Source organism: Myxine glutinosa, chromosome 5 (genome assembly GCF_964187855.1).
Source record: "Myxine glutinosa chromosome 5, kmMyxGlut1.1, whole genome shotgun sequence".
NCBI classification, from domain to species: Eukaryota; Metazoa; Chordata; class Myxini; order Myxiniformes; family Myxinidae; genus Myxine; species Myxine glutinosa.
Window position 1 is genome coordinate 69,474,760 of NC_136265.1, and position 14,762 is coordinate 69,489,521.

The 14,762-nt window shown below is 43.0% G+C and overlaps 1 protein-coding gene across 2 annotated transcripts in view; it reads left to right on the top strand.

Annotated features, from left to right (window-relative positions):
- LAMA5 (laminin subunit alpha 5) overlaps positions 1-14,762 on the top strand; it is a 347,753-nt gene that overhangs the window by 286,695 nt on the left and 46,296 nt on the right. For both annotated transcript variants that reach the window (XM_078778157.1, XM_078778158.1), the window contains 7 exons: positions 1,149-1,345; positions 2,032-2,148; positions 3,460-3,614; positions 3,732-3,873; positions 11,557-11,656; positions 12,248-12,364; positions 12,541-12,726. In XM_078778157.1, coding sequence (XP_078634283.1) covers positions 1,149-1,345; positions 2,032-2,148; positions 3,460-3,614; positions 3,732-3,873; positions 11,557-11,656; positions 12,248-12,364; positions 12,541-12,726 — 1,014 coding nt within the window. The remainder of the gene's footprint in view (positions 1-1,148; positions 1,346-2,031; positions 2,149-3,459; positions 3,615-3,731; positions 3,874-11,556; positions 11,657-12,247; positions 12,365-12,540; positions 12,727-14,762) is intronic.

The following is a 14,762-nucleotide window of genomic DNA, read 5'->3' on the forward strand; positions in this document are numbered from 1 at the left end:
AGGCACATTTTGAGCTAGGAAGCTGATATTTGGACATGACAATGACCAAGGGATTTAGCTGTAAAGGGTATTGATTTCTTGATTTACTCATCAATGAATAAATCGATTAATTATTTAATTTTTTGATTAATTATTTAATTAATTGATTTTCAAAAAGTTACAGTTTCGGATGAAACGGTGGTGGTTTAGGTATGCTACTATCCATGTGATTAATAAATTAATTATTTTATGATTACTATTTATTTATTTTCAATATTAATCATTTATTTATTTTCTTTCTCATCTGGGCAATATCTCAGGCACTTTTTGAGCTTGGAAGCTGATATTCGGACATGACAGTGACCAGGTAATTTGGCTGTAAAGGATATTTTTTGATTTATTGATTAATCAATTAATCCATTGATTATTTAATTTTTAGATGAAGTGATTATTTAATTAACTTTCAAAAAGTTACAGCTTTGGATGAAACATTGGTCATTTCGGTATACTATCAGCCAATTGATTAAGAAATGAATTATTTTACGATTATTATTTATTCATTTTAATTACGCAATTAATCAATCAATTATTGTACACCTCTCCCTCCCAATACAGTCTCTATGTGCTGCACGGTGGTATCGCCGGGCACAAAAGGCCACGTGCTGGGCGGTGTACTTTGAATGTATCTGTATGAGTCGTCCTTTATTGTTTATCTTTATGTACATACTGATGATGAGATCGTGAAAATGTTCCAATAGTTGATCCATAGTTCCCCCTAAAATTCTGTCACATCAAGAACAGAATATGGATTGTTTTTGTCTCGTGTTAAAAGAGATGGTCTAACCAAGAACGTAGCTCATTGCATAACCACTGCTGCCTACTACAGTTCACTTTTTCAGGATTTTAACGCAGAATTAAGATAATTATTTATTAAATAGAGACGGAAGTATTATCTGATTGATATTATCTGCATTGAGTCCATATCTATTCCATATCGATTATTATATCTATTATTATCTATTATATGTTATGTATTATTATATCTTATATTGTATTAATAATATTATATATTATTATATTATTATTATTATTATTATATCTATTATATTATTATATCCAAATATAATCCATATCTATTATTATCTGCATTGCTATTTTCTGACTTCTAGTGCTCAACCAAACGAAGGAAAGGTTTGAAATCCCCCACGAGCAGCTACTGGATCGAGTTGGTAACGTGAGCCATGGAATCCAAGAGTTCAAGTCCAAGCTTTCCCAAATGCAGGAAGCCATTGATGGAGCCGGAAATGACATACAGCAAGCCATTGCACTGAATGCGGTCAATGAGGACACTCTAGCGCTATACGAGGTGAGAACACAACTTCAACATTTGTAATGATGTGAGACTGTGTGGAATAGGAACATTGGCATCCGCAGTGTGACGATTCTCCATCATTCTTATGGCACACTACTGACCACAAGTAGGGGAAAAAAGTGCTTTATTTTTCTCTAACTGGTATGCAGAACATTGTATGCAATTCATTGTCCATATTTGTGAGAAGCCTAACGATAACTACTTATTTATTTACTTATTGAGCAAATTAACCCGATTCAGTGACATTGTGGTTAAGGCATCCAATCTGAGTCTGAGAGGTCGGCAATTTGATTCCAACCCTGGCCAAGCCATACCAAAGACTTTAAATATGTACGTGCTCCTTCGTCTCTTGATGCTCAGCATTTGGAGGTTAGACTACAGACAAACCCTCGTTGTTAGTCCATGTTCCTAATAGGTGTCCATGCCTAGGATGAGGTGCACCTGGACATTGTGGGAATAAACCTCTCCAGGGGATAGCCACACATTGGGATGCTTTTTTGGAGCGATTTTAAATTGTGATGCATAATATCTCTTACAATTATAGTTACAACAGTTATTTTAATTATTATGAGGAGTGAAGTTAAAATGGAGAAAAATTTGGTGTTCCAAATGCACACTCAGTGGAGGTTCGTGCTGTTGGGATGAGTGTGTACTGATACCTGTACTCGTATTGCCACCAGAGGAATCTCAAAGCTGTGGAGGTGCAAGTAGAAAAGGCAGAAGATGACTTGGACTCGATCAAGAATGAAATTGATGAAGGCCACCTTTTCCTTGAAAGCCTGGAACATAAACGCAAGGTAAGTGGTAGCGAAATTCCAGCTGCAGTCAAAGCTCGAGTGACCGCCCGGTTTCACCAACGGAGTTTCTTTCATCAATGAACTGTGCAAGGGATGTGCTCGGATATTAATATGGTCACGTGGACTGTAGCAGTTGGAACAGTAAATAACCCTTCCAGTAACGATGGCTACTACATCCACGGTGGGCTCGGCCCAAGAGCGACTGCCTTGAGACTTTTCTCAACAGACCCATGCCAAGCAGATGCTGCACGTCTGTGAACTGGCAGGACTAATCCTTGCCTTTTATCAAACTAGTACACCTGCTCACTATGGGAGGGGGAGGGGGGCGGGGGGAATATAGCACATCACGAAAACCTCTTGGGGATGGGGGATATTGTTACGTAATAACATTAATATTATGCTTTTATCTTTTGTGTTGTTATTACTTTTGTTATTGGACGTGGCCTTGGAAAAACATAACCGAAGCGGCAGGACGGTCATGTTATTAACCCGTGTGGGGTATATAGACCACAGTAGAATTAGGCTCAGGTCCGTTCGTCGATGGGATAATTCTTGGGATTCCTCCAAATTTCTTGCTTGTTATTACTTTTGTTATTAAAAGTGGCTTTGGAAAAACGCCACGATAAAGCTATCTTAATACGGATACAGACCTCAACACGCAAACCACTTGCTGGGGAAACCAGGTGTGGGGGTTAAATCGCAACAACCTTCATTGTGTGGCCCTTAGTCCTCCTGTAAAGTTTGGTTGAGATTGGATAAATATTGACCGAGTGTATCGCGGTCAAATATCAGTCAGACAGACAGACAAACACTAAATTGTGTATTTTAGGACAACAGAATTTCAAGAATATATCTTTCCATTAACTACAAGTGAGTTTGATTGCTCGTTTGAAAAATTTGATGGCTTTTGAAATGTATGAATGCCTTTTGCACATGGGCTGCGTGTCTTTACAGCGACTCGAGTCTGCTCGCCGGGCACTTTAAACCTGCCGGTGCTAGCACGGAATCTGTAATTCAAATCGTCTTTTTAACATATTTTTTAGCATTTGGATGAAAGAGTGGCAATTTCAAGATGGCAACGGCAATAGTTATCCATAATTGTTCTGTTCCTGAATGAAAACCGGACTCGCAGATATATACCGACCTTACAACATCTGCTGGGACCCCAAAACGTTACACAGAAGGTTTGGCGTGGCCAGCCCCAAAACTGCGAGAGTAGTTTGGGGACGGACGGACAGACGCTCCTGTTTTATAATATAGATTATTATAATCATTGCAATCACTATTATTCTTACCATGGTTTTACCACAGGAGTACGACGAGCTGTCAGCAAATTTGGATGATCAATTTCGAAGCCTGGCCATAAAGGTGACCAATGTGGCACGAGCTCCAAAACACCGGGATCTCGTGACGCAAGCTGAGGAGCACGCGCACAACCTCACCCAGCTTGCTGGAAGCCTCGCAATGTGAGCACAATCCATGGAACGATGTCTGTTGCCTGCTGGCACCACATTATAAATGTCTATGTCACCCATGAGGTTTTTGCCTCTCATGAATATGACCACCTGTGTTTGGTTGTGCAGGTTTGTTCACGATGACGAGCATAACGGTTTCACTCAGAGAGCCATTAATGCATCGACTGTGTATGAAGAAATCATCAAAGTCCTGCAGAAAGCAGAGTCTTTGGCCAACACCTCTTTCGTTGTTGCTGAAATGGTTCATGAGGTACTTGGTGTAGTTAGAGGACCCATTCACCATGTCGATTGTGGTGTTAAAACATACTCAAGCACACACATGATCCTACTAGACTTTTAAGGTGAAATATGCTTCTCCCAGGATGTGCGGTAACGCCTTTATTAGTCTCGCCCCATAGGTAATGCGAGACTATTGCAATTCCCTGTGTGTGTGTGTGTGTGTGTGTGTGTGTGTGTGTGTGTGTGTGTGTGTGTGTGTGTGTGTGTGTGTGTGTGTGTGTGTGTGTGCGCGCGCGCGCCTGTGCCTGCCTGTCCAGGCCGTAACTTTTTTTCCCATTTGAGCTTTTGTCATCAAATTTTCAACAAAGCTTTATAATGAGAAGGCAAATTAATTTGGTCAAAAGGTCAAAGTTCAGCTTCATCTAAAATAATCAATTTTCATCCAGTTGACCTGAAATTTTTAGAATTTAAATCTTGGGTCACTGAATTGGTTCACCAATCAAAGTTAAAAGCTGATTGCTTTTTAGATCAAGAGATCAAATGTCAAGGTTGCGTAAAATCGTAAATTTTCATATAATTGACGAGAAATTTGAACAAAATTTGCATATTGCATCATTGCATTTGTTAACCAAATATCAGAACTGTTGATTTTGCCATTTTGCTATGTCAACTGTTTCCATGGCAACAGGTTTGTTCGGTTTGCGCAGCGCCAGTTTATTTATGCTTTCGTGTTTTTTTTTTTGGTTTGTTTTTTTTCCAGCTGTTTTTATCATCTATCTATAATTCCAGTAATCTCTGTGTGTGTGTCTGTGTGTGTGTCTGTGTGTGTGTATGTGTGTGTGTATGTGTGTGTGTATGTGTGTCTGTGACCGCTGTTTCTCGACAACCACGGGTCCGATATACTTGAAACTTGCCAGGTATATTGCTGGGGACCTGAGGATGTGCCTTTTCAAGGTTTCATATTAATCGGAGAAGTAGTTACCGAGCTATGTCCAAAAAACGATTCAACCAATCAGAGAGCAGCGAGCTATCACGTGTGCCGAACGTGGCGAACAGACTCTGCCTCGGACGGCACATTTGAGAGCGTATTCATTTATTTCACGTTGGCAAACTATGTTGGCGCTATGTTGGCGTTAAACTATGTTTTAAAACTAATTAAAACTAATTTGCGATTCATCGTAACTGCGATATGCGACCTTCCGGACAGTCAAATGAGGACGTCACTTCCGGACTTACGGATAGTCATAGTGACGACGTACTGATGCTGAACGTGGCGAGCAGACGCTGTAAGGTACGATCGATTGTAGTACACGTTTATAATAACTCTGCCGATACAGGCCCGATTAACTGCAGCGCCATCCGAGCTGCGGCGTCGGGACGATACATTCATTGTACGGTCACATCACGCACTTACGGGCACGCCCATGGGCCCATGGGCACGCCCATGCATGCATGGGCGAAGACATTTTTTTTTTTTTTTTTGGCAAGGAACGGGCACCCACGTACGGGCACGTCCTAGTCTATCTATAATTCCAGTAATCTCTGTGTGTATGTCTGTGTGTGTGTGTGTGTGTTTGTCTGTGACCGCTGTTTCTCGACAACCACGGGTCCGATCTAATTGAAACTTGCCAGATATATTGCTGGGGACCTGAGGATGTGCCTTTTCAAGGTTTCATATTAATCGGAGAAGTAGTTACCGAGCTATGGTCACCGTACTCGCAAGCCGTTCGCTTTGGCTTTGCGAATGGACCAAACCATTTCATGTAAATAGAGGGGGGGGTTCTGTGGTCGTTGCGAATGGACCAAACCATTTCATGTAAATAGAGGGGGGGGTTCTGTGGTCGTTACTGCCACGTGGTTTCAAAGTTTTTTTTTGTTGTTGTTGTTTGCACGCATGTTTTTTTGCACGCACGTACGGGCAAGCACGTACGGGCAAGCACGTACGTGCGGGCACGCCCTAGTGTTTACATATGCAAGACGAAGAAGTCTGAATACAATGCGGACGCGGCAGGCTTTGCATTTTCAGATGCTTTCTAGTTTTGCTTTAAAAATGGCTTTCTCGTCAATTGCTTGTCGATCGATGCAAAACTCGATAAACATAGGGAGGGACTTTCCATAGAGAATATGTCATTGTCAACTCTTTTTATTTTTTATTTATTTCATTTTTGTAAAAAAAGATCGAGGCTCGTGTAAGAGCTAACAATAATCACAAAAAAACAAACGGACACATAGAAACATATAATAAAGTGAGTGGGAGACAAGATGGGGAGAGAGAGGGAAGCACACAAGTACAACAGTAGAGAACAGGGACATCGGGAGATCTGTGGGAGGGAGAGGGCTTGAGGGGAGGAGGCATGGGAAGGGAGGGGGGGAGTGGGAGAGGTATAAAACACATGGACACAGCTCGGACTTACAGGAAAGGAGTCAGTATTTCAAAAAAGTGGTTCTGGGGTGAAATTAACGGGGGTAGAAAAGATCAAGGTTTTGGATGGGTGAAAATAAGAGATGGTGGTGAACAGCAGTTTTAAAGACCTGGAGGGAGGAGTGGAATTGAAGAGGGTGAGGGAGTTTTTTTCCAGAGGTGGGAGTAAAGAGGAATAAAAGAGTGAAGGTGAGCAGAGTCTTGATTTTGGCAGTTTCACCAGAAGAGGGTTGCTAGCAGACCTTGTGTGACCTGTAGGAATATTTAGGGGACAGAGCACAGACAGAGCTGGGGGAGCTAGGCCGGAGAGGAGTCGGTAGAAGATAAAGTTCACCAACCTGCCTGCGCTGAGAGAGAGAGAGAAAGGCCCTCAGAATCAGCTTCATGACAGGAGATACCAATTATTCTGAATACTTTGGTTTCAACCGCGTGAAGCCGAGCAAGATGTGAGGCAGGAGCACCAGCCCAGAGGGGAGAGCAATTCTCCATGGAGGTGCAGATGGAAGCTTTGTATGTGGTGAGGAGCTCAGAAGTGCCCAGAAAGGACTTCGCACGACAGAGGATACCCAATCGGCGACTAGCTTTGGAGCTTGGAAATATGGTTTTCCCAGGAAATATCATGGCAGATAGTGAGACCCAAAAGCTTGAGTGACAGAACTTATTAGAGAGGATTGTTGAGAAAGTAGATGGGAGGGTTGTCCAGACGGTCTTTTCGGAGAGTCAAAGTGAAAGTCCGAGATTTGTCAGGATTGACAGACATGTCCCACCTGTTTCACCAGTTTGTGATATTGTCCAGGTCTGCAGAGAGTGAAGAGGCTACAGACTGCCGATCTGAGGGATGAGATATGGAGCGGCAGAGAGTGGAGTCATCAGCAAAGAGAAAGAGAGGATTTTCCAGAGAGTTGGAGAGATCATTGATGAATACTAGAAATAGCACAGGGCCCAGAACACTGCCTTGGGGAACTCCAGCCTGAACAGGAAGGGGAGATGAGAGAATTCCATTCAGGGCCACACGTTGACTGCGACCGGAGAGGAAGTCCGCAAGCCATGTGTGGAGGTTTCCATGGATACCATAAGAGGAGAGTTTGGTGAGCAGGGCGGGGTGCCGGACCGTATCGAAGAGACGTGATATGTCAAGGGAGATAGCTCTGATTTCCTGTTTGGCATTGAGGACCTTCATCCATTGTTGAGACAGCAGAAGCAGCATCTCCAGAGTAGAGTGACCTGGTCTGAAACCAAATTGATGATCAGAGATCAAGCCATTGGAGAAGAGGAAGGATTTGATGTCAGAAGCGATGATGGATTCCATGGCCTTGCTGATATTGGGAGCAGGCTGATTGGTCTGTCGTTGCAAGGATCTGTTTTTGCATCTTTGTTATGTAAAGCGGTAATGTTTGCTGATTTCCAAGCAGATCCAGATGTCTTTGAGCAAAAGAGAGGGTGAAGAGAACAGAGAGAGGGTGAGATAGCAGAGCAGGATTTTAGGACCTTTGGGCTGATGCCATCTGGTCCAGTTGCAGAATCATAGTCGAGAATTGACAGAAACTTCTCCACCAGTGTCAGGAGAGAAAGACACAGAGTCCAGGAGCAGCTGGGTACGACTGGGTATGACTGGGTATGGTGGGTACAGAGAGGGATGGGTTTGGGACACAAGATTTTGAGGCAAATGCAGAGTTGAGGCATTCGGCTTTGTCACGTGCAGTGTCAGCTGTGTATCTGTTTGAGGTAAGGGAGGGGATGGAGGGGGAACAAACACCAGTCGCAGATTTGACCAGACGCCACCAGGATTTGGAGGAGGGAGGCAAGTTTGAGAGTTCAGTCTTGAGAGTAGAGAGATAGTGCTTCGTGGCTCTCCTCAGGGTAGACACACACTTGTTCCTGGCTTTGTGAAAGGAACTGAGATTGCCTTCAGTTGGATTAGCCTTCCAAGAGGCAAAGGCAAGTTGTTTCTGGGAAACTGCCTCACCACAAGATTCCGTGTACCATGGATGGGAGGAAGGGTATGACAACTGAAGACGAGATGGGATAAATCTGTGCATGAGAGAGAGAGCAGTTTACTTTGGACGAATTCCCAGGAAGAGTTGATGTCAGAGGCAGTAGAGATGGGAGACCAGTCCAGATGATTGATGGCTGCTTGAAGACCGTGCCAGTGGGCCTGAGTGAAATGCCAGACTCGTCGGCGCTGAGGAGGCCCTCTGAGAATGGCCAGAGAGATTTTTTTGTTTGTTTTTTGTATACTGAATCGAGGCTCGTGAAAGAGCTGACATTTACTTCACAAACAAATCGACCAGACAAACAAAATATATAAAAAGAGGGAGCGGAAGACAAGAGAAGGGGAAGCACACAAACACTTGAGAGCACACAACATTTAAGAGCAGGGAGATGTGTGGGAGGGAGAGGGCTTGGGGGGAGGTGGCGTGGGAAGGGGGGGGGGGGTGAGAGAAGTATAAAACACAAGGACACCAAGGACTTCCAGGACAGAAGTTGGTATTTCAAAAAAGTGGAATTGGGGTGAAATTAGCGGGGATAGAAAAGATCAAGGTTTTGGATTGGGGAAGATAAGAGATGGTGGTGAACAGCTGTTTTAAAGACCTGGAGGGTGGAGTGGGATTGCAGAGAGTGGGGGAGTTTGTTCCAAAGGCGGGAGAAAAGAGGAATGAAGGAGTGAAGGTGAGCAAAGAGTCTTGATTTTGGCAGTTTAACCATAAGAGGGTTGCAGGCAGATCTTGTTCGACCTGTAGGAATATTTGCGGGACAGAGCCCAGAGAGAGCTGGGGGGGGCAAGGCCAGAGAGGAGTCGGTCGAAGACGGAAAGACCACCAACCTGCCTGCGGTGAGTGAGTGAGAGGCCCTTGGAGTTAGCTTCATCGCAGGAGATTCCAATGATTCTGAATGCTTTGGTTTCAACAGCGTGAAGACGAGCTAGGTGTGAGGCAGGAGCACCAGCCCAGAGGGGAGAGCAGTATTCCATTGAGCTGCGGATGAAAGCCTTGTTTGTGGTGAGGAGCTCAGGTGTGCCAAGGAAGGACTTCGCACAAAGGAGGATGCCCAGTCGGCGACTGGCTTTGGAGGCCAGATTTGAAATGTGGTTTTCCCAGGAAAGATCATGGCAGATAGTGAGACCCAAAAGCTTGAGTGACAGAACTTCTTGGAGAGGATTATTCAGAAAGTGGATGGGAGGGTTATCCAGTCGGTCTTTTCGGAGAGACATCGTAAGAGTGTGAGATTTGTCAGGATTGTAAGACATGTTCCACTTATTTGCCCAGTCTGTGATTTTGTCCAGGTCTGCAGAGAGTGAGGAGGCTGCAGACTGCCGATCTGAGGGATGAAGAATGGAGCGACAGAGAGTAGAGTCATCAGCAAAGAGATAGAGAGGATTTTCAAGAGTCAGAGAGATCATTGATGAAGACCAGAAAAAGCACAGGGCCCAGAACACTACCTTGGGGAACTCCAGCCTGACCAGGAAGAGGAGATGAGAGAAACCCATTCAGGGCCACACGTTGACTACGACTAGAGAGGAAGTCTGCCAGCCATGCGTGGAGATTTCCATGGATACCAAAAGAGGAGAGTTTGGTGAGCAGAGCGGGGTGCCAGACCGTATCGAAGGCACGTGATATGTCAAGGGAGACAGCTCTAATTTCCTGTTTGGCATTGAGGACCTCAATCCATTGTTGAGAAAGCAGAAGCAGCATGTCCAGAGTAGAGTGACCAGGTCTGAAACCAAATTGATGATCAGAGATCAAGCCATTGGAGAAGAGGAAAGATTTCATATTTCATAGAGATGTCCACTTTAATAAGCATATGATCAGATTTACCGATTGGAGCAGAAGAAGAGCAGCAGACATTTGCAGGGAAGTTTGTCATAACCAAGTCTAGAAGAGATGATGTACCGTTGACTGAGATCCGTGTCGGGAAATTGACAGATTGTGTCAGTCCCAGTGAGTCGCAGAAGTCCTTTGCTGAGGTGCCATGTCTGGTGTGAGAGGAACCCACACCCACCCAGCTGGCATGATGACAGTTGAAGTCACCACATATGAGGAAGAGAGAGTTGGGATGAGTGGATAGAAGTTGGTCCATGTTGTCAGACAGCGAGATATAAATGGAGTCATCACTGTTTGGAGGACGGTACAGAACACATATGAACAAAAGGTGGGAGTGGAGAGGAAGCCGTAGCCAGAGGTACTCCTGGGAGTGGGGTGGAGAGAGGGCAGTGCAAGGAGAGTGAGGAAGATAGTTTTTGGTAAAGATAGCAACCACACCTCCAGGACGAGGCTCACGTCTATCATACCGGAGGAGAGAGTAACCAGGAAGAGATATTAAGGAATCAGAGACATCTTGAAGGAGGAAAGTTTATGTTAAGCAGATTAAGTCTGGTTTGTCAGAAGCAACCTGTATGGAGAGATCAGTCAAGTTTGTGCAAAGGCCCCAGATGTTTGAGGTCCATACCGTTAAGGAAGAGGGAGGGAGGTTCAGCAACAACTCAGTTCAAGGTTCAGCAGGAAGAGGGAGGGGGGGTTTTCTCACCGTACTCAGCAGGGCATTTCCTCCTCCTACCCATGGCTGCCAACCGATGCGGATTGTCCGTGCTCTACCTTTTCAAGCAAGGAAGCAGCACATACCATTTTCTTTGGTTTGACTTAAACCAGTCCAAACCAGATAGGTGTTTTTTAGGAGACACCATCTCCTTACTTGGATGGCCATTGGCTCCCTACGGGAGCTCATCCACCCTTTGCTAGGTATTGTTTTTGGTCCTGGAAGGGTGTCACAGCCACCCTCTCCACTAGTAAAGCCAGTGAGTGGTGTCGGTTTCTTCGCTGACAACCCGACCATGCAGCAGGTAGCACTGGGGTTACATGTTACCAGTGGCAATCCCAAAAGACTGACCTGACAAGTCTGTAAGGAAGACCAGGGATACTTTGAGACCTGGGAGGGCTCCGTTCCACCTCCTGAAACCCACAAATGGAGATAACAACCAATGAGAGACGATATGCTGGTGACCATAATGAATATCCGTTAGCGGTTAGACTGAACATAAAAGGGTTTTTGATGCAGTGGGCATGTCAGGAACATGGCTGTAAAGAACGACCTGAGATCACTCGATTATTCCCAGTGATGGACCATTTGGCTCTGAAGGAAGAGCTTCAAATTAGCCATCTCCAAAAGCTATTTGACCCCTGACCATGAGCAGGTTGATTAAAGAAAAGCAAAAGTGTAAGCCTTGATTTTTCTTGTTGGTCAATTAAGCGATAAAGTTTTTTTTTGTTATTCTTTGCTTTGCGCTTAAAACCACAGGATCTTCTGGATTCCAACCTGGAGTTGCGAGCAAGCGAGTCGCAACAAAAGAGTGAGAGTTTGCTCATGGAGGCTCGAGAAGCAAAACACAAGTTCTCAGGTAGGTGTGATGTTTCATCATCCTGTTGATAAACGAATCGGCTGTGGGTCAAATCACCCAATGTCAAATCATCCATTCGCCAAAACAACCTCCAAATTCCTGCCCAAACCAGCTCCGGTTGAACATGATGCCTGGCCAGAAAGTTTGCAAAGGACTTGATCCCAAACTTCCATCTCTGCTGATCCTACAACCAAGTGGAATTAATTAATTGAGACAATTAAAGAAGTTGTCGTCATTTCTGGTGTGGTTATATTAGTTGCTGTTGCAATGCGTTTCAGGCTGTCCTTCAGAGGGGACATAAAGCGGACTTACTTTTCTGATACGCTGACTTAATGAATCCCGCTGTAGTTTTTTCCCCCCATTTGAATGTGCCATTAGACAAATTCCACGTTCACTAACTGAGTTCAGCTTAGCTAGAAGTGAGCACACCATACATGTACACCTGGTACATGTACACTGCTGCATCAGTGTCATGATGCCCAATGAAGGGTGAGAAGCAAGTAGTCAGATGAGAGGTTGGATGGTACTCTAAAAGGCCGTACTGACACGTATTCAAAAAGTTATAATATACGTTCTGGTGACATATTGCAGACTTGGTGCCGAGGATGGACAGATTGCAGGACACTGTGGACAAGGCAATGGCACAGAAAGATCGACTGAACAACAGCCTGGACCTTGTTCTGAAGGATCTCGAAGAACTTGAAACAGGTATTTAATATTATGAATATTAATTGAATAAGAGCAGGTAAGGTAAGAAGGGAGCATATACATTAGTGGTTCAGTTGTTTTCCAATGGAAATTGGAAACACAGACCTAAATATGGTGCAATGACATGGGCAGCACATGTGTTCAGGGTTGCCTGTAACATGTGTCATCCGGCGCAGGTAACATTACCGAGTTGCTGAACCGCTCCCTGGTAGCAGCAATTGAGGCCAAGGCGACGGCAAAAGAGGTGGAAGAAGCCATTCTGCCCATGCAGGAGAACATGACAGAATGGCAAAAACGTCTCGGCGACGCCCCGGCAGATGGACAGGCATACCGCAATGCCCTACTCAAGGCAAACCGCACAAGTAAGTGGCTATTTTGGATACAAACATATGTTATTGTGTAATTGTGGTCGTTTCCAAATTGTGACGAAAGTCCGTCACATGTCACCAACATGCATATGGCACAAATGCCCACACAATATTGCCAAACATTTTACTTGCTTGTTGTACAAAGTACTCTCAAGGAATATTCACAAATATATCCGAATTTATTATTTACTCGCAGGAGTACCCGGCGTTACCCGGCAATGTTCTAATCCTTTTGACATTTTGAAGAAATCAATTTCTTTTTCTATTCCCTGACTTACACCCAATAAGGAAAATTTTTATTTAATATGATATTACACCCACCCTCCCCCCTACACACACACACTAATCGGGGATAATTTAATGTTGCCTTTAATATAGCTACAAAGGCTTAGGCACTATAAAGCAATTTTTTGTAATCCCGAAAAAACTCTTCGTCTTTTTTTCAGTTTTCTTTTTTTTCTTTTTTCTTTTGCCAAAACACTCCTTGATACTCACTGATGAACCTCTGAAAGTTTGATGAGAAATATGGCAACACACAGACAGACAGACAGACAGACAGACAGACATACGGCTCTCTTATAGTATCGATAAAACAGGCACGGACCCAGGAAATAAAATATGGAGGTGGAGCTGGTGTGGTTGGGAGGCTAATCATGAAAGGAGGAAGGGGGGAGTTGAGGGTTGTATTGTGGGGGGCAAGGAGTACTGAATTGTAATATCTAGGGGTTTTTTTTTTAATCGCTCTATGGTGCCTAATTATTTGTAGATATGTGGAAGGAAATATTAAATGATCCCTGACTGCATTCCTTCGTGGGTGTATGGAAATGTTTTAGACCCGCACAAAAAAATATAAAAAAACAAAATTTGATTTCTTCAAAATGTCCACAGAACTAGAACAGCACAGGGCAATGCTGTGTATCCCAGATAGTTTGTTATAAATTGATTATCTTATTGGCCACATTCTTGCTCTACCTAGAATTGTTGAAGACGTATTGTAAACAAATTATCCATGGGTTCTCACATTTATACATTTCAGAACAGCTTTGGATGCAGATGTTCAAAATATTAAATAGAGCGCAGATGTTCAAAATATTAAATAGAGCGAAGATCTTCATACTATTAAATAGAACGCAGATGTTCAAAATATTAAATAGAGCGCAGACGTTCAAAAAATTAAATAGAGCGCACATGTTCAAAATATAAAATAGAACACAGATGTTCAAAATATTAAATAGAGAGCAGATATTCAAAATATTAAATAGAGCGCAGATGTTCAAAATATTAAATGGAGCGCAGATGTTCAAAATATTAAATAGAGCGCAGATGTTCAAAATATTTAATGGAGCGCAGATGTTCAAAATATTAAATAGAATGCAGATGTTCAAAATATTAAATAGAGTGCAGATGTTCAAAATATTAAATGGAGCGCAGATGTTCAAAATATTAAATAGATAGCAGTTGGTCAAAATATTAAATGGAGCGCAGATGTTCAAAATATTAAATGGAGCGCAGATGTTCAAAATATTAAATGGAGCGCAGATGCTCAAAATATTAAATAGAACGCAGATGTTCAAAATATTAAATAGAACGCAGATGTTCAAAATATTAAATAGAGTGCAGATGTTCAAAATATTAAATAGATAGCAGATGGTCAAAATATTAAATGGAGCGCAGATGTTCAAAATATTAAATGGAGCGCAGATGTTCAAAATATTAAATGGAGCGCAGATGCTCAAAATATTAAATAGATAGCAGATGGTCAAAATATTAAATGGAGCGCAGATGTTCAAAATATTAAATAGATAGCAGATGGTCAAAATATTAAATACAGTGCAGATGTTCAAAATATTAAATGAAGTGCAGATGTTCAAAATATTAAATAGAGCGCAGATGTCCAAAATATTAGATGGAGCGCAGATGTTCAAAATATTAAATGGAGCGCAGATGTTCAAAATATTAAATAGAACGCAGATGTTCTAAATATTAAATAGAGCACAGATGTTCAAAATATTAAATGGAGCGCAGATGTT